Source organism: Filicampus tigris, chromosome 19, assembly GCF_054856515.1.
Source record: "Filicampus tigris isolate MCC_2025a chromosome 19, RoL_Ftig_1.0, whole genome shotgun sequence".
Lineage (NCBI taxonomy): Eukaryota > Metazoa > Chordata > Actinopteri > Syngnathiformes > Syngnathidae > Filicampus > Filicampus tigris.
In genome coordinates this window covers 7,089,804-7,112,631 of record NC_141235.1, presented here as the reverse complement: position 1 = coordinate 7,112,631, position 22,828 = coordinate 7,089,804, and the positions used below count along the sequence as shown (strand labels likewise).

At 42.4% G+C, this 22,828-nt stretch overlaps 1 protein-coding gene across 1 annotated transcript in view; it reads right to left on the bottom strand.

Moving 5' to 3' along the window:
* Positions 1-19,124, bottom strand: part of LOC147129208 (glutamate receptor ionotropic, NMDA 2C-like) — a 34,043-nt gene extending 14,919 nt beyond the window's left edge. Inside the window, exons 1-10 of the mRNA XM_086017242.1 lie at positions 19,039-19,124; positions 18,875-18,923; positions 18,313-18,705; positions 10,394-10,751; positions 9,470-9,568; positions 4,477-4,542; positions 3,905-4,093; positions 2,857-3,197; positions 2,070-2,184; positions 903-1,114 (exon numbers count right to left, since the gene is read on the bottom strand). Coding sequence (XP_085873368.1) covers positions 903-1,114; positions 2,070-2,184; positions 2,857-3,197; positions 3,905-4,093; positions 4,477-4,542; positions 9,470-9,568; positions 10,394-10,735 — 1,364 coding nt within the window. The 5' untranslated portion in view covers positions 10,736-10,751; positions 18,313-18,705; positions 18,875-18,923; positions 19,039-19,124. The remainder of the gene's footprint in view (positions 1-902; positions 1,115-2,069; positions 2,185-2,856; positions 3,198-3,904; positions 4,094-4,476; positions 4,543-9,469; positions 9,569-10,393; positions 10,752-18,312; positions 18,706-18,874; positions 18,924-19,038) is intronic.
* Positions 19,125-22,828: the final 3,704 nt, after the last annotated feature.

The window sequence follows — 22,828 nt, the reverse complement described above, 5'->3', positions numbered from 1 at the left end:
AGTCCATCAATCAAAACTTTGTTAATAGATCCAGTTGGGCAAAATCACTTTCAATCAATTTGGCCCTAATAAAAAAATGTGCAATTTTGTGATTGGATTTGGGGGCAGAAATACCCCACATACTTTACTTCACCAAGCAACAGGCAACCACAAACAATACTTTAATCAATTCTGCTATGTGACCTAAAAGTCACATCCAATCCGCTGCCCTACGCAGCAGTAAGAATCACACGCTCTAAAACACAAGATAGCAGACCCACCTGCTGAATTTGGTTGGCCTTAAGTGCAAAACATTTCTTTAAAACTGCTCCAATTTAATTAGGATTTTATTGCTCACAGCCAAAAACACTACAATCCCACACATGCAATTATATATTTTTGTATTGTAACATGTTTTTTTCTGTTTTTACTTTCATCTGGTGTCATCTGGCCAATCAGCTCCTTACCTGCCTTTATGCACCGCCCAGCCTCCTGTCAACCATCCACACAACTCGCCACGGTTACGTTTGGTTTCGTAAACCCTCACCATGGTTACCATTTCGAAACAAATTGTCACTGAGTTCCATGCAGTTTCTATTTTGTTGCTTTACCGCTACTTTACATTATAGACAAGCACCAGTACACCCTTTTTTGTCCCGTTCAGCTACTTATGGAGTGGCTACATGAAAATGTCTGGCATACTGACTCCGAAGAGGCAGAAGTTCTCCAAACGAGAACTCAGTGCATGACATTAGCATAAAATTGCCAAATTTAGATTCGGCTCGCGAGCTTTTTGATCAGTGAAACAAACAAGTGAGCTCGACGGCTCGCTCTTGACCTTGCAAACAAACAAAACATCATCTCATCTTTGCGTCTGGTGACACGGTTCCGGAAATGAGCGTAGAGTCCGCGTCTGCACGCACCTTTCAGAGTGATTGGACTGGCGCCTGCAGGGCACCGTGTTGCGGACGCATGTGCCCGTGCCGGGGTCGACGTTCTCCACCATGACAAAGGGGTGCTCCTCCAGTGTGGCCACGGTCAAGTGGCGGTCATCTGTTACGTGCTCCAGGAAGTTGCCGTAGCGTGGCCACACGGGGTAGCGCACCTGCAGGATGCCCCGGCTGTAGGTGCCCACCTGGGGAGGGAATTGATAGCTAAATTCATGCTTGCTAGAAAGTAAAGGTATATTTGCATTCATCCTTGTTACCTGTTGCTAGAAAGAATATAAGGGGCAAAATCATTTCTGCCCCTCAAAGCCGGTAATGAAATTGTCATATAAAAGTCTGGACAAAAAGGAGGGAGTATGGCACACACATGTGCAATACGTATATATGTGCACACACACGCTAGCAGCTAGTCAGCAGCGGGTCTAGTGGGTCTGCTGACATTGATGAATGAGGTTGCCTCCAAAGTGGAAATAAATGATTTCAAATGCTGCTTGGATTACGTTTTACACGGAGAGTGTTTCAGTACACCCCCGTGGCATTACATGTGATTGTGTGTTTGTATGTAACAATAACACAACAAGAAACCAAGAATAATGCGGTATCTGATAGGCTAATAAAAAGCTAAGCAAATGTTAGTTGGCGATCTATAGCTCACTGAATTTCTTAACTATATATTATAGCGGTCAAGACAAGAACCATGAATTTTGAAGGCTCATCAGACAGCAAATATAAATCAAATATTTTTTTTCCACTTAAAGCAGAAAAACTTAGCATTAGCATCTCTAAAACAGAAACCATTAACTTTAGGAGATCGTCAGATAAATACAAATGACTTTTTTCTCACGCTGAGCAATACATTGTATGTTGTCCCATTAGCATGATTATGACACTTTTAAGTCAATTATCATTTAAGTGAGGCAAAAATTAACCAGCAAGCTTCCTAGCTGGCAAACAAAACAACATATGCTGTACTGTGCTCGTTGTTTTCCCCCAAAATATTTTGTGACGCTGTTGTTGTCAGATGAATAATACGTTAAAGTAGCATAACGCACATTAGCATAACCAACCAACTGCAGAGATAATGTCTTGTCAGGAAGTTGCGAGATTTATGAAGGGAAACACAAATTTCTGCAATACGCATACCTTGTCCCACACTCTTTCTCGGTCCAGTGCGATGATAACCATAGACGGGTGGGAGAGGAAGCCCCTGTTGTTGAATGACAAGTCCCTCCTTTCCCACGTCACGTTCATCATGTGCCTGCAGAAAGTCACAGTGGGGAGAAAAAAAAAAGGGGGAAGAGTGTCTTTTTTCCAATCAAGAAACTTTTACCACATCGCACGAGGGAATTTGCATATTCATTTGTACGCTCGCAATCATCACTTTCTAATTAAACCTGCAGCTCCCCCAGGAGGCTTCAATCTAATGCCGAGTAACTCATTAGGGGATAATAGGGGGGCCGGCAGTATAGTTCCGACTGGGTCCATTTCTACTGTTTGTTATACGGTGTACGTACGTTGCGAAACGGCCGTGACGGATTGGCTTCTGAATAATAAATCAAGGTTGATTTGCATGTTAGGCCAAAGGCAAGAGGCACAAAATGCCTCTTGAGTCAAGAGTTAAAAAAAACCACACCCACAAAAATGATTTATGAGATAGGAAAAGACAAAGTGTAACAATTAAAGCTGGTTTGGGCAAGTTTGGTCATGAAATTTTACAGCCATGCTCCACCAACGAGCAATAACGGAAACTAAAATGGTTAACAATTGTGCACACATACATATTGTTTTAAGTTACTTGGAACAGGGAATACAAAAATAACCTTGGGCGATGAGCCATACGCTGCTTCGACCAAGTCTCAAGGCATGAAGAATTGTGCAGACTTCTTAAGTAACTTAGCCAAAGTGTTGAGCGGGGAATTGCAAAGCGTACCTGAAGAGCGTGTTGTTGCTGGAGTGCTTGGTGGGCTTGTTGCAGTCGCCGTGTCCTTCGGGGATGAAGCCGTGCTGCTTCTTGAAGCTCTCGGCGCCTTTGGCCACGATGGCGACGCCCTCGCGCACCCGCTGCCGCAAGCTCTTGCGCCACTGCTCCGTGATGACGCCGATGACGCCCACGGGGAAGCTGGCGGGCGGCGGCACCTCGGGGTTGCCCACAGCTGAGCTGGGCAGGATCCAGATGTAGCCCGGCCCCACCAGGCCCACCTCAAGCGCCTGGCTGAAAAGGAAATGTGCCTCCTCGAAGGAGCAGTACACCAGCAGCACCTGGGAGTCCACCTGAGGATAACGCACATTTCAAGTTGGTGGGAAATTTTAGAGTCATGCCAATATTTTCTACTTTACTAAAGCACTTTTTTTTCTGTGCAAAGGGCTCTCTTGCATCAAAAAATACCATTCAAGGACAGCACAAAACTGCTGAACAAGAAGCCAACATAAAGTCCTCGTCATTTTGTGCATTTATTCACAAATGTAAAAATGTTTTAAAAAATCAAAACGTATTCAAAATTGTAATATTATTGATGTACATTCCAAATCCGCCCAAAAAAATATTGGGCCTACTCATGTTAGTATAGGGTAGTATAAGACAATTAAGCCATGTCAGTGTGCGTGTGTGTGTCTATGTATGAATGTTTAATACATTTTGTGACATGTCAAATCAGTATTGATACAGCATTGGTGTAATCCAAGATGCAGTTATTCAATTAGTGATGATGTTCATTTCTTTGTGTTCACAATCATTAAAACTTTGCTCTATTACTGTGATGTATTGTATTGTCATTCTCAACACTTGGAGCTACACAATGAATTATTACTTTCATTTTGTTATGAAGAAGAGTCTCTACATTTCCCATCACTTTGTTTTAATAAATGTGCAGAAATATTGCGATGGATCGTATCGTGATCTCTGAAGTCACACGATCGATCCAGTGATATCAGACATCAATATTAGCACTGACGTAAAATATAATGCACCGTTAAAGTACCTGCTGCAGAATGCGCCTGGTCCTCATGTTGTTGGCCCCGACGGACATCTCCAAGGTCAGGATGTCCTGGAGGTCCCACATGAAGTAGGACGTATCCGTGTAGGCCTGGACAATGTCCACGAAGGTGTCGTATCCCGGCAGCAGGCTGGTGATGATGGCAAACTCGCCCCAGTCGTACTCCTCCATGATCTAGCGGTCAAGTTTAGGATGAAAAAATGTCAGAACTGGAATTGAAATTGAAAATACAGTTTTTGGATCGCGTTGAGATCGCAAGCACTCTGTCAAAAATGCAGTACCGGTAATTGAAATTATTCCCATTAGTTACACCATTTAATCCCCAAATGTCAGCGAAGGTCAGACCCGTTTAATCCTTTGGGATGTCTCACAAGGCAATCTGTGTTCATTTGTAATCACAATTTAAATCCGGAAACCTCTCGACAATTGTCCGGACGTCTGCATACATCATTAATCACGAATTAATCGGCCGATTACAGACATCGGGTTTGACCATTTGGTGGGACAAGTCCATTTATCCCCCTTTTTGTGGTTGACAAGAGGCTCGGGGAACATACCTTGAACATGCAGAGGACCTGCTGCTCCAGAGATGCGCCCATCTGCAGGAACGAGGAACCCTCTGCCTGCCAAGACAAACATGTCAATTAAGAAACCAAATGATACTTTCTAATCTATATCATTTTAAAATAAATAAAAAATATTTGATAAAAAAAATTAAATGATCTTTTCTATTACAGCATTTTTTTTATACATGACATTCAAATTGAACAAAAAATAAATGGTCTTTCTCGCACATTGCTTTTTGTAGGAAATCTTACTGAAGACAATGGCATTTGACATTTTATGTATGCTCATTAAGTTTCCGCATTTGCTCTCAAGTGTGTGAACTAGCTGTTCCCTTTCTGTCACGACGTTGCATGTGTGTTAGCATTCGTTAGCATATCATCTGTGCGTGTGTGTGTTTGTGTGTTAGCATACATTAGCATATATACTCATACAAGATGGGACGTGATCTTTGGAACCGGCATATGCACTGATTTTGTTTTTCTTGTGTCATATATTAATGAGGTACATGTTATAATAAAAATTCATCGTAAAAAAAAAAATCAGATTGAAAAAAATGAAAGCCCAGAAACATAGATTGAGTGGTTTGGTTAACATACGTTTTGCTGTTTATAAATAGAATAAAACAGCATGTTAAGGGGGAGATGCAAGAGATAACGTTCTTCAAAAAGCTATGCAACTGTATGAATAGTTTGGTGAATCCCTCAAAAATCCAAAGACATTATTATTGAATCATACTAACAAAAGACCCAGATAAAGGCAAGCTCTGGAGGAAGCTAAGCAGTCGTCAATGTCGTCAACAGGCACACCTTTGTCTGCTCCAAGGTATGCAATGCGCTTGTAAAATGCTGCTATGGTCCTCTTAGATCATAATCCAAAATATGAACATCTTGCTTTAAAACTACGTCTGACATTTTAGGCAAAGCATTCCGATGTGATTTGTAATATTTGGGAGATCTGAAGGAGCCTGTGATGTCGGCACGTGCAAGAAAGACCGCTTTTCATGCAAAATATTCACACTCAGTTTTGATAGCTGCTGCAAGAAGGCACCGGGATGGAGTAGTATTGTATCTATTTTAATAGCAGCACTACCGGCCCCATATCTACAAGACGTCTTGTCACACATGTTCACCGATAAAAAGTAGCAAGAGCGGGAACAGCGTAGTGTTAAACTGTCAAAGTGACTTTTGGGAGCTGACTCTCCGGGGCTCGTCTCCGAGGGCGAAGAGCTGTCATCTCCCCACCCCGCCTCCAAACACACTCCACCCTTGAGAGTTGTGAGCCTCAGGAATAGCGAAAGAGTATCACAGCCAGACTCGCCGTCATTCAATTTAATCTCAGTCTGGGGTTGCTCGGGCTTCACCCCGGGAGGCTGCGGTGTCGCCGCGACATGGAGCGGGCCTTAAAAATAGTGCAGAAGCATGTGTGCCTGTCACTGAAGCAGATTTTTTTTTTTTTTTTTTTAAATCACAATAGGGACTAGGTACTTGATAGTGAAGCATCATTAGCCTACAAATAGGAGGTTGCATCCTAAGCGAGTCACAACAAAGTGTTGGACCCCAAAAGCAGACAGAACAAAAACAGCACAATCAAACAACCAAAAGATCTGTTTGTTAATGTCAAAACGGAGAGCGCACCTGGATTTTGGGTGCTAGTCCCAACTTTAAAACCAACCCTAACCTCTGTAAGGGTCTGTAAAAACTTCCCTTTTTTAGCTTTGAGAGATTTTCGTTTTTTTTTTTCTTTACCCTACACTCATTTCTCAATGGTGTTCACTGGAGTTTTTGATACGGCTCTTGTTAGATCTCATTCCATGGTGAAAGCGTATTTAATGTGTGTACATATTCCCCGGGCGTCGCCGCAGCTGCAATCAAGCTGCCATGAAGCACTGTAAGTGTCAAAGCAGGTCGACTAACTCAAGATGACGGCGTGCAACGCGGCCAATTTGCCAACCTCGTTCTTTTTTTTTTGTTGGTTTGTATACAAACATCACACCAAGAGCGATTGCGGTCGTAAGCGATGATTAAGTCGGAAATAAAGCAGACTGGCGGCTTTACGCGCTAGCGCGGAGCAAAGTGGCTTTTATGCATGCATGTGATTGATGTTTGAGGCCAATAGAGCGTCGTGCTTGTGTCTTTCAGCATTTGTTACAATTTGAGGCCGCCAGCACAAGATTAGCAGTTTGCTGCACTCTTGGACCAAGAGTGACGCAATAGGTCTCACCGGATCACACCGCCGTTTCTTTTTTTAGGAGCTATTCATGTATTTTTAGCGGGACAGTTTGACCTGCTTTTGCCGTTTGTTTTTCTGATCGCTCACTTCTGGCCTCTTCCGAAAAGGAGGCCAACTCTGAGGCCCAGCGGTATTCCAGGCGTGAAAGTGTTTTATTTATTTTATTTTTTTTTTGCCGGGAATGAAACTTCATTAATTAATACCATCCCGCCTACAGACTTCAACTCGTTGGCTCGATAATTTGACATGCGGCCTAGATGTGGCCCAGAAAGTGAAACCTTGCCATTGCTTGTTTGCTAAGGCATGGCTTTGTGAGAATTTAAGCCAAATTTGTTAAATTTTTCAGTGTGGGAAAATCTCTGAAAAGAAAAGGAACTCCACCTTCAAACTATAACACTGGCATTAAAACCTAATTTGAAACCATTTGACAAACATAGGACCTCAATAAAAGTTTTGAGTGAAAAATTCTTCAAGTTCTTTCACTTTTGTTGGTGCCTTATTCGTTTAAGCTCATAGCCTTTTATACATCTTGAATTGGGCCTTATAATGTTCAGGCGTACCTAATGAAGTGTCTGGTGAGTGTTGAAGCATTTGTAATGTGAAATGACGCAAGCCACATCTGGATGCAGTCTATACACACATGCATTAGAGGCGCGCACAAAGGCCATAACCCGGACTCATAGGACTTCCTCCTCCTCCGCTTTTCGTCTTTGTGGTTAGGCAACCCAGTCGGGGGTGGGCGGCGCTTCTTTTTCCGACAGCATCAAAGACAGTCGTCATAGCGGGTATTGATAATCAACCGCCATTGAAGCGAGGAGAATCAGCCCTTCCACCTGCACTATTGTGTCTGACAGCCTCTTTTTCCATTCAGTGCTAAAAAGACATTTTAATAGTGAATGTGTGTTACGAAGCGGGTGCGCTAAATGGATATAAGGGGCGGGGGGGAGTTGCATTTTGGGAGTTTTGGGGTGACGGATAAGAGCTGCGGGGGAGCCAAAGCCTCCTGAAGGGTCTCATTAAGGCTTCTAATGGGGTCCTGCAGCTCGGGGGCGAGCAGAAGCGTCTTTAATTGAATTCAACACATGAGAGGCATTTACATGTGGGCAGGAATTGCATAAAGAGAAACTTAGAGGTACGTACACCATTGAATACCATATAAATATCAGGTTTATAGAATATTAAATGCCACGTAATTATCTTATCAAGTACCACCTAAAAACATGACTGAGCACTCCAAGTACCACTGTCATGACCAACATTAAAATACAGTACCTAAACGAGCCAGGCTTTGAAGCCTAACCTTGGCTTGAAACCTTACTTTGAAACTGTAACCCACACTTGGAACCCTCATTTGAAACCCCAAGCCTTGTTGGATATTCTAACCCAGGATTCCATCCATCCATTATCTGCCGCTTATCCGAGGTCGGGTCGCGGAGGCGGCAGCTTCAGCAGGGAAACTCAGACTTCCCTCTCCCCAGCAACGTCTTCCGGAGGGATTCCAAGGCGTTCCCAGGAAAGCCGGGAGACATGGTTTCTCCAGCGTGTCCTGGGTCGTCCTTCGGGTCTCCTGCCGGTGGGACATGCCCGGAACACTTCACCAGGGAGGCGTCCTGTAGGCATCCTAATCAGATGCCCGAGCCACCTCAACTGGCTCCTTTCAACGCGGAGGAGCAGCGGCTCGACTCTGAGCTCCTCCCGGATGGCCGAACTTCCCAGGATTGAAACCCTAAAATTGTCTGCAACCAGATTTCAAATCCTAATCTGAAACCCAAGCCCTAGTTTTAAACCCTAACACAAATTTGAAGAAAAAAACGGTACCACTAATGCCTTCAAGTGCTGATGGGCAAGGCACCCAACTCGCGACTGCTTCTCCCACTGTATGCTATTAATGTGTGTGTGAGTTTTTGTGCGTGTCTACATGTGAGAGCGCGTGCTAAAAATACAAGGTGTTGATGAGGACGCTTACACAAAGAAATGAAGACATGTGAGGAGATGAAGACTCTGTTCCCCCTAAAAGCCGAGCAAGAACAATAAAAGACGAACGTTATGTCAGGTCTCTCGCCTTCATCCACCTGAAAACGATCTCATGCTCGCAGATGACTGACGGAAGGCTCCTTCATCGTTGTTTTCCCCTCCCAGCACTTCGTCCTTCTACTCTTCCTTCTTCTTCAAGTATCGCAGATAAGAGGAGCTGAATCAGGTCAAAGGCTGCCATCAAACTGTTAGCATGCAAGCATCTGACTGGAGAGGCGCCTTAAAACCCTTGTGTGGCTTCATCAACACTCGCATTCAAGGTGGAATTGCTGGATCTTGTTAAATTGTGACGAGGCACCCTTGCGGAAACCAAATCAACCATAACTAAGGCTTGAAACCCTATATTGAAGCCCCTAGCCTTGTTTGAACCTCTAACCCAGGCTTGAAGTCTTAACACTGGCTTGAAACGAAGTTGAAGTAGCACCTGATGGAAAACTATCAAAACTGAAAGGCCAACTTGAAAAGTTAAAATAATGGTCTGCCTTGGTTTATTTTAATGTCAAACTTTCATTTTCAATGGTTTGCAAGGAGATTTTTTGTTCGAACACTAGGAACACGTTCTTTTTAGCTTTGAAATTTTAGATGAATTTCAGGAAGGGAGAGATGACTCGACTGAATTGTGCAAACTATAAAAAGCAAAATTGACTTTACCAAAACGGCTAGAAAATAAAAAACTGAATCGCCCGATACATTAAAAGCAGCTTGAGAGTGCTAGCCTACCTTGTACGGGATAACCACCGCCGAGCCACCGCTGATTCCCACGATGGGCAGAGCCGTCTGCGTTGACAGGAAGTCCAGGATTTGTGCCACCTCGGTCACCTGAAGACCCCCCCAAAATGTTTTCAATTATGTCAGTGAATCTCGGCCGTGGATCAATTCTCTCAATGCCGCCGTCCTTCAGAGCTCTATAAAAATGACTTTCATCGGTTGATTGATGACAAATAAAAGTTCCAGCGCGCCAGTAAAAGGCGGCGAACAGGGACAGGTTGGGTTCGCATTTCAGTAAAACAGATGGTAAGGAGAATGTTTGGAGGTTTTCATTTCACAACATTTAACATGGGCAAAAGGATATGACAAAGGCCGCTATGCTTTAATGCGGACTCTTTCAAGCTCTCGTCGAAATAACCTTATACCAAAATATGAGACAGCCCATTGGGCTTCTCTGCAATGAAACATTTTTGTCCGTTCAGGACATCATCATGGATACATAGAATGAGGACAAAGAATGCTTTTCACTGAACAATATTTATCATGAGTAGACCCACAAAAAAAGTCTCAAGAACCCATGCCGTAAAAACCAAGGGCAGTCTGCTATTTTGGATGCAAGCATTTCTGCGGAACCTTCAAAAACAAACTACAGCTTTTCTCCAATTATTACCAAAGTTGACCAGACTGAGAGGTGAGGCTAAATTATGAACCATATGAGTTTTCATTATTGTGTATGGGCAGAGCATGCAGCCAGTTTATTGACTCTTATCATTGCTACGTGACTACCAATAATGAACTATGTGGCTTTCTGTTATTATGTGTGGGCGGAGTATGGCAGCTAAATTTCAAAGACTCGCCATTTAACATGAAACCCAAATAACTCAGCTGACCAAACTCATGAAAAATAAAAAATAAAAAAATAAAAACAAGTCTCACCTGTGAGCTGGCGCCGGATCCCACATCGTCCTCAAACACCACGCCATGCAGCTTTTCCGTCGCCATGGTGTCGCAGAGTCGGGTGAGCAGGTCACGCGGATTGGTGTCATTAACCAGAACCGTCACAGGGCTCACCACCACGGGTAGGTCCACAAAGTTCTCGCCGCTTAGCCGGCCTCGCACCTCGCTCTGATAGCTGGAGCCGCTGAACACCACCGCCACGTTGATGGACGAGTGCAGGAGGAGGGGCCGGGCGTGCAGGGGTCTCGGAGATGCGATGAGAAGGATGAGGAAGAGAGGGGGCCAGGGAGAAGGTGTAGGGTATCCCCTTGGAGAGGCCATGTTGGCACCCTACTTCCTGTGTAGACAGGACAGAATATTCTGAATTCAATTCAACTCAACTTGATTCATACAGCACTTTAAAAACAACCACAGCTGCATACATAGTGCTGTGCATAAAGTAAACCTCTGACATAAATGCAGGCAGTTAAAACAATAAATGAATAACATAAGATCAATAAACACAATAAAACACTAAAACAATTCCAAGTCTCATGCTGAATCGAAAGCCCAAAAATATAAATATGATGAGTTTTAAAGATCACCATCCAATTTAAAACCCAAATTCGAGATTTTTGTGGCTAATGTGGACTGACCAACAAAAAATACTAAATTAGCTCATAACCCAAGATTTCAATCAATCAAATCAATCAATCAACCCCCCAAAAATATCTCAACCGTGATTAACTTTACCTCTGTTTGCATCTTTTCTACATTGTAATGAGCCTACCGGTATTTTGAGAAAGTATGGGGTCGTATCAGAGAAATAAATACTCCAGTAAAATACTGATACCTGTAAAATCTATGAAAGTACAATGACAAAGTATTTGTTCACACACTCCAAATGTGTACTGTACGTACAGCTGTCCGTGTGTATTGGTGCATGTAATCCGCCTTAATCCTGCCCCGGGTGTCATGATGGTAATCATCGCTCCATCGCCAAGCGTCTACACTGACGACAGACGAGCCGAGCGGCGGGTCGTTCATCCTCCATCGGCGGGATTTGCTGTGCACCGCGTGACACCACTGACCAAATATAATGTTTACCACTAGACTGTAGTTCATCAGTCACAGATTTTTATTTAATCAATTTGTACTTTTTAGGGAGGGGTTGTAAAGGCATTCCTGGATTCAGAGTTCCGTGCCTTGAGTGAAGTACAATGTTGTGTTCAACATGCTGAACAGAACTGAGGTCTACAGAGGTAGCGTAATTAAGAACAAGAAGAGGAGGAAGAGAAAGTCACCCACTGCGCTCCTGTAATAATTAATAGTCTTTGTTCCCACAGAGCAGAGTATGTGATTATGCCTGTGATTGCATGTTCTGTTTGTGTGTGTTAGCTCCATGTGTTAAAGTAGTAATAACATCTATGTTGATTTCCGTTACTCTGTCTATGGAGGTCTGTATTATTAGCATTAAGCTAGTAGACTTTCGTTAGACGAAACACTAATCCTGCCAACAGTAGCAACAATGATTTTTTTTAAAGTATTTTTTTAGTATGTAGTTGAAAGCGCACCCAAGTACTGCTTACTGTAATAAAAAAGCTTTGTCCGAAAAAGTCCAACTTCGGGTTGTCGAAAGACTTCAAGCAGATTATGATGCTCACAAACATGAAGTCGGTACGGGTTAAGCTTTATCACTCTCCGAAGCATCTGCTGAATCACGCTTTTGATGAGTTCAGGTGCAGCAGTGTGACAGCAGACATTTGGACCAGCTGAGCCATTTAGCTTGACACATTTAATGATGTTAAATTGTTCACGTATTCCGGATCATGTTTGCATTCATGTTTTGACAAAACATTGAGTTTTAATAGTAAATATTTGCTTTCACATTACCTATAAAGAAAATGAACATTTTATTTCTGTTGATGTAAGTTAATGCTGTGGAAAATGCTTGCTGGAAAAATACTTTGCTATTTTATGCTTTGTTACAGCTGCAGTTGTTGTGAAATGCACTATATAAATAAAGTTGTATTGTATAGTATTGTATTACAGAAATGTGACTTTACAATGTGGCGGCGTTTTCTCCCAGACCTTTGACATGACACTCGCTACACAGGACAGGGCGGCTCATTAAATATTCAAGAGGTCAGCGTTGGGGCTAAGTCGTCGACAGGCCAATTGAGTGGTGCTTTCCTCATGAATGTTAACGATTCCGACCGAGCTGATGGGAAAGGACTCCCAAGGAAAGCATGACGAACAGAACAAATTAACCTTAACGAGCCCCGAGCTAAACGTTTTAAGGTCATTACTGTTACATTCTCACCTTGCTTGTTATACAGACATGCATGAAACAAGTTGCTGTTCTTCTCGTTAAGGAATTGACCCTTCACTATCCACTAATCGACTCGCTGCAGTGTCTAGCTCCGCCCTTTAGTTAGCTTACGACCAACCCTGGTACCGCAACAGAAACTTGCCAAAAAGTGAGTTTCCTGAGTTTGGTCGTGTGATGTTCGTAAGGTGAGCTGTGATTGGTCATTAACTCAGCCCTTTTCAATTTTCAGTCAACAGCAAGTTGCAAAATGACCTCTCCCTGAAATGGATAAAAACGGGTGGATTTCGTTGCTCTATTCATATTCCACAAACACAACATTAATCAGAATAGCATGTTGGACGAGTGGGACATGTAGAATATATTACTGTAAAGACATTTTGACTTGACTTTGGCTTTAATTTCTTAAATAATCGTAATCTCCTTATTAAAAAAAAAGATTTTTAAAATTCAAAATGCTTTGCCAAATCAATGATGCGAATCGAGCGTGCACTTGATTCGCTGTGGCGACCCCTGAGGGGACAAGCCGAAAGGATAACCACAACAACAACAACAACAACAACAACAACAACAACAACAACAACAACACCAACAACAACAGTGCAGAAAATGATCATATATATATTTTGAATACGATTCAGTTACTGGTTTGGTCCATAACCCACAATTCAGGAAACGGGGAAAAAAATGTTGATGATTGTTTGCCAAAGTAAAAGCAGATGTTTGTAAATGTCTTATTTGGAAGAAAAAATAAACACAAAGATCATCAGTCTGCTTTCATGGAGAACTACAGAAAAGAAATTAGGAAAAATTTTAAGTTAAAAAAGGTCTTGAAACGTTTAATTGATTATCAAAACAATTGTTGATTAATTTCATAATCGATTAGCTGTTGATTAATTGATTGTTTCGACTCTAGTATTTATTAGTGCTGCAGATGATGCACGGGGCAAAGTTGGGATAGTCTCCATCTTACCAGCGACACTAATGGGGATACGTTGAATTGACAAAATGGATGGATGGGTGAATGGCCCATCCTTGATGGAAATGAATCGTCATGTATTTAAGCACTGCCATTGGTGGCCGCTGGCGACACAATCAACCTTTGCATACTCTTTAATCGAAAGTCTTTTGAAGATCTTTCCTTCACGAGTCAATAGCTTTGATATAGCGCAGCTCTTTAATATAGTGCAGGTGGGCCCACTCATAACCAATAAAGACTCGGCGTCGACTACTTTGATAGTCCACCGAAGTGTCGGCAACGTCCACGGCCATCAGAGACCTCTGGCATAATTAACAACACATCCTCTCTTTGATTCAAAGCAACAGCCGAGCGGGTTAAGCACGTCCTTGCTACTGTTGGCGGTCTATCAATCATTCATCTTAATAAGGTTTTGATGCTTGCGGGCTTTGAGGTGCACAGCGCAAAAACAAAGCGGCGGTTATTAGCTGCGAGATCAGCTCTGAGGGGTCACGCTTGGGAAAGATGGAAGGAGAAGGAGCTTTCGGTATTAGTTTTGTTTTACACTATATTATTTGGATTTTGCTGCTTCTTTGCTCCACGTGATTAGATCCGTTACTCACAAACACTGCCGTGGAACATTATTGTATGAAATGATCCGATTACGTTTAATTGGTCTGAAAAAATATTTCCGACAAATAATGTAACTTGGGTCTTCTTTCTATGTCAGGACAATTGAATGCTCTTCCGCTTGATGGCAGACGGTACAATTAGCCTGTGTATCCACCTGTTGCCATTCTACCAACAGAACAAGAGCTTTATGTTTAAATACGCAGGCCCAGATTTCACAATGAGCAGGTACATTTGTAAGTAATATGAGATGGAGGTCATTGTTATTGAAGTACACGATGGACAAAAATAGCTTCTTATGTACGTAATACCTTGTACGCTACATTCCAGGTATCTGCCCTGAACAATCTCTCCCCTTTCCCGCGAGGGATGAAATAGAAGACAACCCTTGGTATTTGTCAGCATAATAAGAATAAACAAATAAATGCTGACTTGGGGACGTGAGCACAAAACCGGCAAGCGGATCGAGTGTTTCTTTAACAGTTTAATCTCTGCTAGATGATGCAGATTACTGATGCGTGTGTGTGTGTGCTTGTCAAAGGCCCTCTATGGATAAGCGGACCTGTAACAGAGATTGCGACATAGAATGGATGTCATTGTGCGTGTTTAATCTGATGTAAACAAAGCATATCAGATGGCCTTTTGTAACACAATTTTGTGATTAAAATCAAATGTTAAGATGACACAGTGCTAAGGTTTATGAGTAAAATATGCCAGTTTCACTTAAAGGTTGAAGTCAGCAGAAACATTTTTTTTCAAGAATATGTTCTATGCAGGCAGGCACACTAGTTAAAACAAGGCATTCTGATTTATATGATGTTTGTGGAATACGAGTTTAGCAGCACAATTCACCCGTTTTTAGTCATCTCAGGGGACCGTCATTTTTTCACTTCTGTTGACTGAAAATGACATCACAGTTGCTCAGCGCTCAGATTATGATCAATCATGGCTCATCTTCACAAAAACAAGTGAGCTGTGATTGGTCGTTACCTGAGCCCTGAGCTACTGCGATGATTTTCAGTGGACAGAAGTGACAAAATGACGGTCCCCTCAGGTGACTAAAAACAGGTGAATTGTGCTGCTTGAAGACAAATCAGTCCTAGAGATTTTGTCTGATTCCTACAAAATTTGATCTCAATGTACAAGTTGGCAACATTGAGTACGGGCGCAGCATGGCGACAAACTTTGTTAACTTGCCATAAAACGTTGAATTCTAGTAATTCAACTCCACGAGGTGTGTATGGCCTTTCCAGCCTCTGCTCTTACGTTGTTAACAACCTGTTGGAGGAAAATGCCAGCAGACGTGTTCAGTAAGCGCCTCGTGGGGGACACACACTGCACGCCGGTGCACTACACAGCAGTCAAGTCGTTTACGCGCTAAGCTGCGATGTGATGGAGTCCTCATGCTGAGTCCCCGGAGGGTAGGCAGAGGAAATGAGCGGGGAGGATCTACTTGACGGGATGAGCGCCACCATCACCATTGTAATCGTCACCAGAGATTCATCAACATTTCATGCGAACTGTACCCTTACCGTTCAAGAAAAGGGGGATAAAATGGTCAAATTAGGGTACTGTAATGTTTCATACGGACAAGGTGAGCTATGTAGCTAAACTTAGCTCTTGAAGTACAGTCTCACTTCCTCTGCTTGTTGGTATAACAACCGCCAACAAGTTCCAAATTTTCCCATTTTTAAATGCTACGGGGGCTAATGGTTGTTTGGAAAAGGAACAAAATGTTCATATAAACCACTCCGGGAAATGAAAGCCATTGTAACAAATGGTTCACCACTACTTACGGTGTCTTGTATGAAGTTGCTCCCATAATTGTTTCTACGCTCGCACACAAGAACCCACGGGAATAAGGTGGATGGAGAAAGACAGCCATTCAAACTCATATTAAAACAGTCATGAAGTGGAAAGTAACTGAACCCACGCTGCCCACACGGAATTCAGGTCAGGGAACGATTCCACCATCAGTGGATACTTTGATGACACACTGGGATTTGCCCCAATGAATGAATCAAAAACACATATATATATATAAATGGGATTCATTCCAGGCCTCGTACTTTGACGAACTCCTACAAGGAAATTCATCCAACTGAGGCCCAATTGGAAGCGGGTGTACTACGCAGACTGGCGACGCTCAAGTGCAAACTATTTTGCCTTTGTCATCTAATGTATGCAGAGCACGACGTCAAAGTTTGATAATCATTTTGAAGATTCGGAGCTTTAATTACAATGTGTTAATATCCTTTTGACAAATTGCTGTATGACGAAGGCGATGACTAAGTCAAGTTGCTCATCCCTCCCATGGCCGTACAATCATTAGCAATCACAGCTAACATCTCTTTTGTGTCAAAATTGTCTCCAAATTTGAATATGCGAGAGTGTGTCACCGCCTAACCCCTGAGCTTATTACGGAGAGACAACGTCTGCTAGCACGCGCATTTATCACAATTAGCATTTAAGCGGCTGCTTCGGTATCCCCCGCCCTCAGCCCTCTCTGCGTGGGGGTTGCCGCTCGTGACGATTTGACAGCTTTACAGGAAATCGTTGGCGGATGCGCAAGATGAGTGACTTTGAGGGGACAATTGGCTTCCTGACAATCAAGAGAGAATTGACAGTAAGAGTGCTGCTGTCATACTTAGATGCATAAATCTTATGGGGATGTATTAATTCCGGCTTTTGATGAGTTTGCACTTGTGATTCTTTTTAAAGCATGCAAAGTACAACGAGGTACATGCGACCAAATATAACTTTGATCTGTTAGAAAGCACCTTGCTTAAGTTAGTGGTATGAAATGTGGTAGTCATGTATGTCAGGAGCAGACCCACAAAAACGTCTCAAGAACTTATGCTTGAAAAGGGACAGGAAGTCCGTCATTTTGATTTAATGGTGCCATTTTAGTGTATTTTTTTTCCTTCAATTACAAATTTGTTCTGGATATTTTGCCCAAAAGTTACCAAATTTGAATCACCCATAAAGTCGGGAAGGACACGAAACTGTTAACCATTTTAGTTTTTGTCACGGCATGTTAGCACAATGTGGTATCAAAATTGATGGCCGCTATAAGACATGAAATTGAAGAAATTCAATTCAAATTTTTTTTTCTTAATTCAAAAATGTCCATTTTGGTTGGCATGTCTACCATGAGCAGACCCACAAAAAATCTTTCAAGAAACCACGCCAGAGAACACCTAGGTAGTCAGTTATTTTGGTTTGAAGAGTCCATTTTTATGGTCATTTTGGACAGTTCCAGAGGTCTTTCAAAAGCAAACCCCCTCTTGAGAGTGCTACCAAATTTGAACCACGTAAACAAGAGAGATGGGCAACACTGAACTGCCAATCGTTTCCAACATCTACTGTCAAAAATGACATAGACACAATCGCGCCTCTCCAACGCCCTTCAGACTCTGTATTCTCGCATTAGAAGTTTGCATCTGTTTTTAGCATATTTTGCCTTTTTTTTTTTCAAATCACCATCGGTACGGAGTGGATGCGAGTGAATTTATATGTATTGAGTGTGTGGACCGTAATGGAGAAAAATGAGAGCTGCAGGCACGAATCAATGAGCTGAGCGGGACAAGCAATACCTGCGTGAAACAGTGTTAGCGTGTCATTCATCAGTAATCCATGTCGGGTGGGGGGAGGAGGTGTTGTCTAATTGGGTGTGTGTTCTACCTCAGCTGGATGGATTAAGTGTTATTACAACCAGTGTGCTGCTGCCACATCAGTGAGAGATTATTGAATTTCTCTAAATTGGCCAAAAATGGTTTGATTGACTACAAATAAGGCATCTTTGTGCGTCTATCTACGCTAGCGACGTATAGTGATATGCAGAACAATTAAATGCTTGGTACATACATAATTTATGTGTGTATGTGGGTTTTTTTTTGTGTGGTGTGCAGTGAGATTATTTTCAGATGTAAATGTGGGTCTTGGTCAAATAAAGGTTGGGAAACAGTTTCAGTGTTTGTGTGTGTGTGTGAGTGCACTCACCTGGGCTTCGCGCAGCCATCCAGCACTAAGTCCCGACGCTCCATCCTCGACGTCGATCCCTTCCCAGATGGTCTGACGTTGGACCTCGCGGTACCTATCTTAAGCGTCCTTGCAAGTGTGTGTGGTCACTTGCTATGTGCATATGAGGAATTTTTAACTGTGGGTCCGCGCGGTGCATCCCAGGATGAGGAAAGGCACAGCGGGATATATAGTGGGAGCAGCAAGGATCTCAAGCGGAAGACTCCTGGTTAACAACTTCTTTGCTTTCCTCCCACCTCAGTTCTCACGTTCGCCGTGCCCCTTTCCTCGATCAGACTCAACTCCATGGGGTTTGGGTCTAGGAAAAAGTTTTCCATCTTGTACTCCATAGGGACAAAGAGGATGGCGAGCTTCCTGAAGACAGGATCAAAAGAGGATAAGAGTTGGCAACCGTACGAAAGCGAAGCTGGTCCAGTGAAAAGTGTGGAGCACTAGCAGGTCCTCATCCTGTTGATTTCTTTAAAAAAAAAAATCTTTTTTTGAAATTTTGGGAGTGATGGAGAGTTTTGTGCCGTAATCTCACCCGCTTCACCTTTTCATCTCGTCTCCGTGCGCTCCATCACAGGAGGGGGCTGCATGTGAGTCGGGATAATAATAGTGTGAGGATTTAGCCCGCTCGCTCCTCCTCCTCTTCCTCCCCCCTCCGCCACCACTCACTCGGCTCCGCATTTCCTCGGCATTATTCACCTCTTCTCATCATGGCAGCCCGTCCCATGTTGGGTTCTTTTTCCCGCTCAATCACCTTGGTTTTCCCGCTCCATCAACAGGTCTGAAACGAATGCGGGGAATAGGAATGCGGCCACTGCCCCCCTAGACAGCCCCCCCCACTCCACTCCCTCCAGGCGGCAATTGTTTATCAGTGTTGCGTTTCCATGAAGTCAATCTGTTCTCCTGATGGGGAAAAAAGCAGGAAATGTATTACATTATTGTTATCATTATAGTTTACATACATACATACATACATACACATATATATACATATATATATATATATATATACACACATATACATACATATATACACATAAATTAACTCCCACATAAACGTACGTCTATGTACCATACAGATACGGTATATAGACATATACATACTATCCCTCCCTCTCGATGGATGGACGGATGGCAACACACAGACACACAGGAAAAAGAAATCAACATCCCAGAATAACTGTCAAATGTGCAACATGCTGCTTCACCTTGTCTCAAGACACAACACATGTAGCAACTTGCATCTGACCCAGATAGAACCATCATCTTGACTCACTGAAAATCAATGGAGTTCTAAAGCAAGCAGCCTCTTAAGGTTTGATGAAGGTCATTTGTTAGTGGCACGAAAAAGGAACTTTTATTTTGGGGAATAGAAAAGACACTGGTCAGGACACTGATTATATGTATTTTCTGTTTATTATAGAGTCATCTTCAGGGCTGAACGATTTTGAAAGATAACCTATTTGTGATTTTTTTCCCCCCTCAATATTGCGATTGCAATTTAATATGCGATTATTATTCCAAACTCCCCTTCCCATGTATTTTTTTTAAACAAATACAAGCAATGAATTGATTTGTATTACAATAAACAATATGTATGTACTGTATATACTTAATCAGAGTAATTTTCTTTTTGTCCATTGACCAATTAGCTTAAGCCCTTTGGAAACTGCCAGCAACGGGGAATGTGACAGGGAAAAAGCAGCGATTCTGTTGATTTTAGATGATTTAATTCCGTTTTAATCATTTTCAAAATGTTAAGTTTATCAAAAGAACGACTATGCGCTGTATCAACTGCCCCAGGGGCAAATAATTGTATTTTTTGTTTTTATCTAAAAACTCAAATGGGGGGGGGGGGGGGAAACGTGATCAATATATTTTATATTTATAACAGAGTAATGAATAATTGTTCATCTTTTGTATTGTTTTGGTACAGGAAAGAAGGAACAATTAGTACCATCAGCTGGATCTGGTGGGGTCACTCCCCCTCCTGCCCTGAATTCTACTTTTCCTGTTGGTTTAATTCCTTTCATTTTAAAAATCTGACGATAAGTTTGCTAAGCAGGAAAAACAAGAGGTATAGTTTTGAGCATACTAAATAATATATGTCAACTTCATTATTAATGCCAACACTATAAAGCTAAGCTTTAACCCTTGATATAAAGTCATACTTTCTGGCCTCCTTTGTTTGAGTCCAATAAGAATGCTTTACGAATAATGGAGGCATGTCTTTCGAATGTCTCCGTTTGGGGATGAAAGGCAATCATCTGAGACTGGAAAGCAAGAAAAAAACAAATCATCACAATCCATCACAATAGCGACAAATGTGTGTGTGTGGGGGGGGGGGGGGGGGGGGGGACTCAGTGTGTCTTCTTCACAGTTGCAGACAAACACATTTGTCGTTTTTACGTTAGTCGTGCCTGTCACGCTCACGCCGTCCGACAGGCGTTTTTGAAGGTTTTTAAAGAGTCGCTTCTGCTGATGAAAGCCGAGCAGTATGGTCAGGTGACAGGCCTTTTTAGCTATAAATACGCACATGCCAGCTAAAATAGAGCATTTGCGTTCGGGTGAGTCAGGCGTGCCGAATGCAGGCAGGGGCCACTTTCACAGACATGCTCGTGTAAGTGATTAAGAGGTATTCAACGAACAGTATTTGTTATTGCGGTTTTCAGTGGCGCTGTGATGCCATGTAACACATTTTGGACTAATATTACTGTTCAAATTAATTAATTTAAGGGGTGGCAGAGGAGGAGTTGATGTCAGCACTATCATCAGCAACTTCACAAATGCTCCAAGCTAAAAGCAACTACTCTGCCTTCCCAAATGGCATCCATCCCTGTTTAGACGAAGAGTTAGCCACTAGCCAAAAGACGGCGAGCTAATCTTAAAAGTCATTAAAGTCATGCATAGGCACATTTCTCACTTTGTAAGTTTAAGGGAGGTCAGTAAAAGTGTCACCGCGTGTGTATTTGCCAATTTGAACCCTGGAGTGACCAAAGCAGTGCTAACATTGCACATTGCACACACCATGTCAACATTCATAGTGCAGGGTGGAATAATTATGTGAATTACCCGGAGTCAAATCAACTAAAATACGGTCAACGTGACGAAATTGGAGGTATTGTTTTTTGCAGCCTTGCCCAATAAAACATATACAAGCATTGCCTGATATGAACCAACAACAACAACAAAATTACAGCTCCTGGAGTGGCCCGGTAAAGCATAGATATTTCATTACTTAGTTACTCATTTGTGGAAAATAAAATACACCAGGACAGTCAGGACAATAAAAAAGTCAATATTACATACTAGGTTGAAAGCCGAAAAATGAAAATATTCGTTTCAAAAATAGTCATTAAGGGTCTGATTGATGCAGAGCGGAAATTCAAACCACAGTTTTGAAGCGGCAAATGAGAATGTCACCTCTGACATTGTGGCGGTCATTTGGGACAACTAAAAGCATTTGGCCTGTTGACTGGAGAAAAGTGGAGCATGTCTGTAATGTAGGGAGGTGCAAGGCTATGTCAAGATTTAAAAACAAATAAAAGATTTTTAAAATGACACAGAAACGGACAGGAAGCCAGTGAAGGGCAGCCATCATTTTAGTGATGTGCTCTCGTTTACGGGTACCCCTTAAAAATCCAGCTGCAGCATTCTGGACGCCATTACAACAGTTAAAACAAGTTGTGATAAAAGCATGGATTACTGTTTCAAGGTGCAGAGGTGATAAAAACTAACTTTTGACAGTTGTTTCAGTTGGAAGAAACTTCATTTAACAATCGCATTAATTTGGTTGTTCAGTTTAAAATATGGGGCTATTTTCACCCCTAAGTGAGTGACCATGCTCTAAATCCATGCGGAGCACTACCAGATCCTCCAGGCCATAACAACAACGCCTCTGTCTGTGTTTATATTCAAAATTTTAAAAATTAAATGCCATTCATGCTTTGATATCAGAAAGTCATTTAGTGAGAATGAACCCTTTTATTTATAAAGCAACATATATCTGGCAATCGTCCGCATATAGGAGTGGATCAAAATGCTATGTTGGCGCCACATCAATCTATATCGATCTAAAAACAACAAGAAACCAAGAATTGAACTCTGTGGGACCCTCAAAAGGAGGCGTGCTGAGAGGACTTAAAATCACCAAGGCTTTCGCGAATCCTTCTATCTGACAGGTACGACCTGAACCAGTAAACTCATTCACTGCCGGACAGTTTCAGAACCTATTTTACTCTTAACGTTTTCCACTTGCATTAGGCCTTCCTGCACTATTGTTATAAAACATAGGTAATGTCATTCCTCCAGGGTTCAGATTTATGCTTAAAGGGGAAATCAACCCAAACGTATTTTTGCTCAGGGCTCAAGCAACGACCAATCACGGCTCAGCTTCAGAAACCAGGTGAGCTGTGATTGGTCGTTACCTGAGCAGCTGTGATCTCATTTTCAGTCGACAGAAGTGACAAAATGGGATGGCTAAAAACGG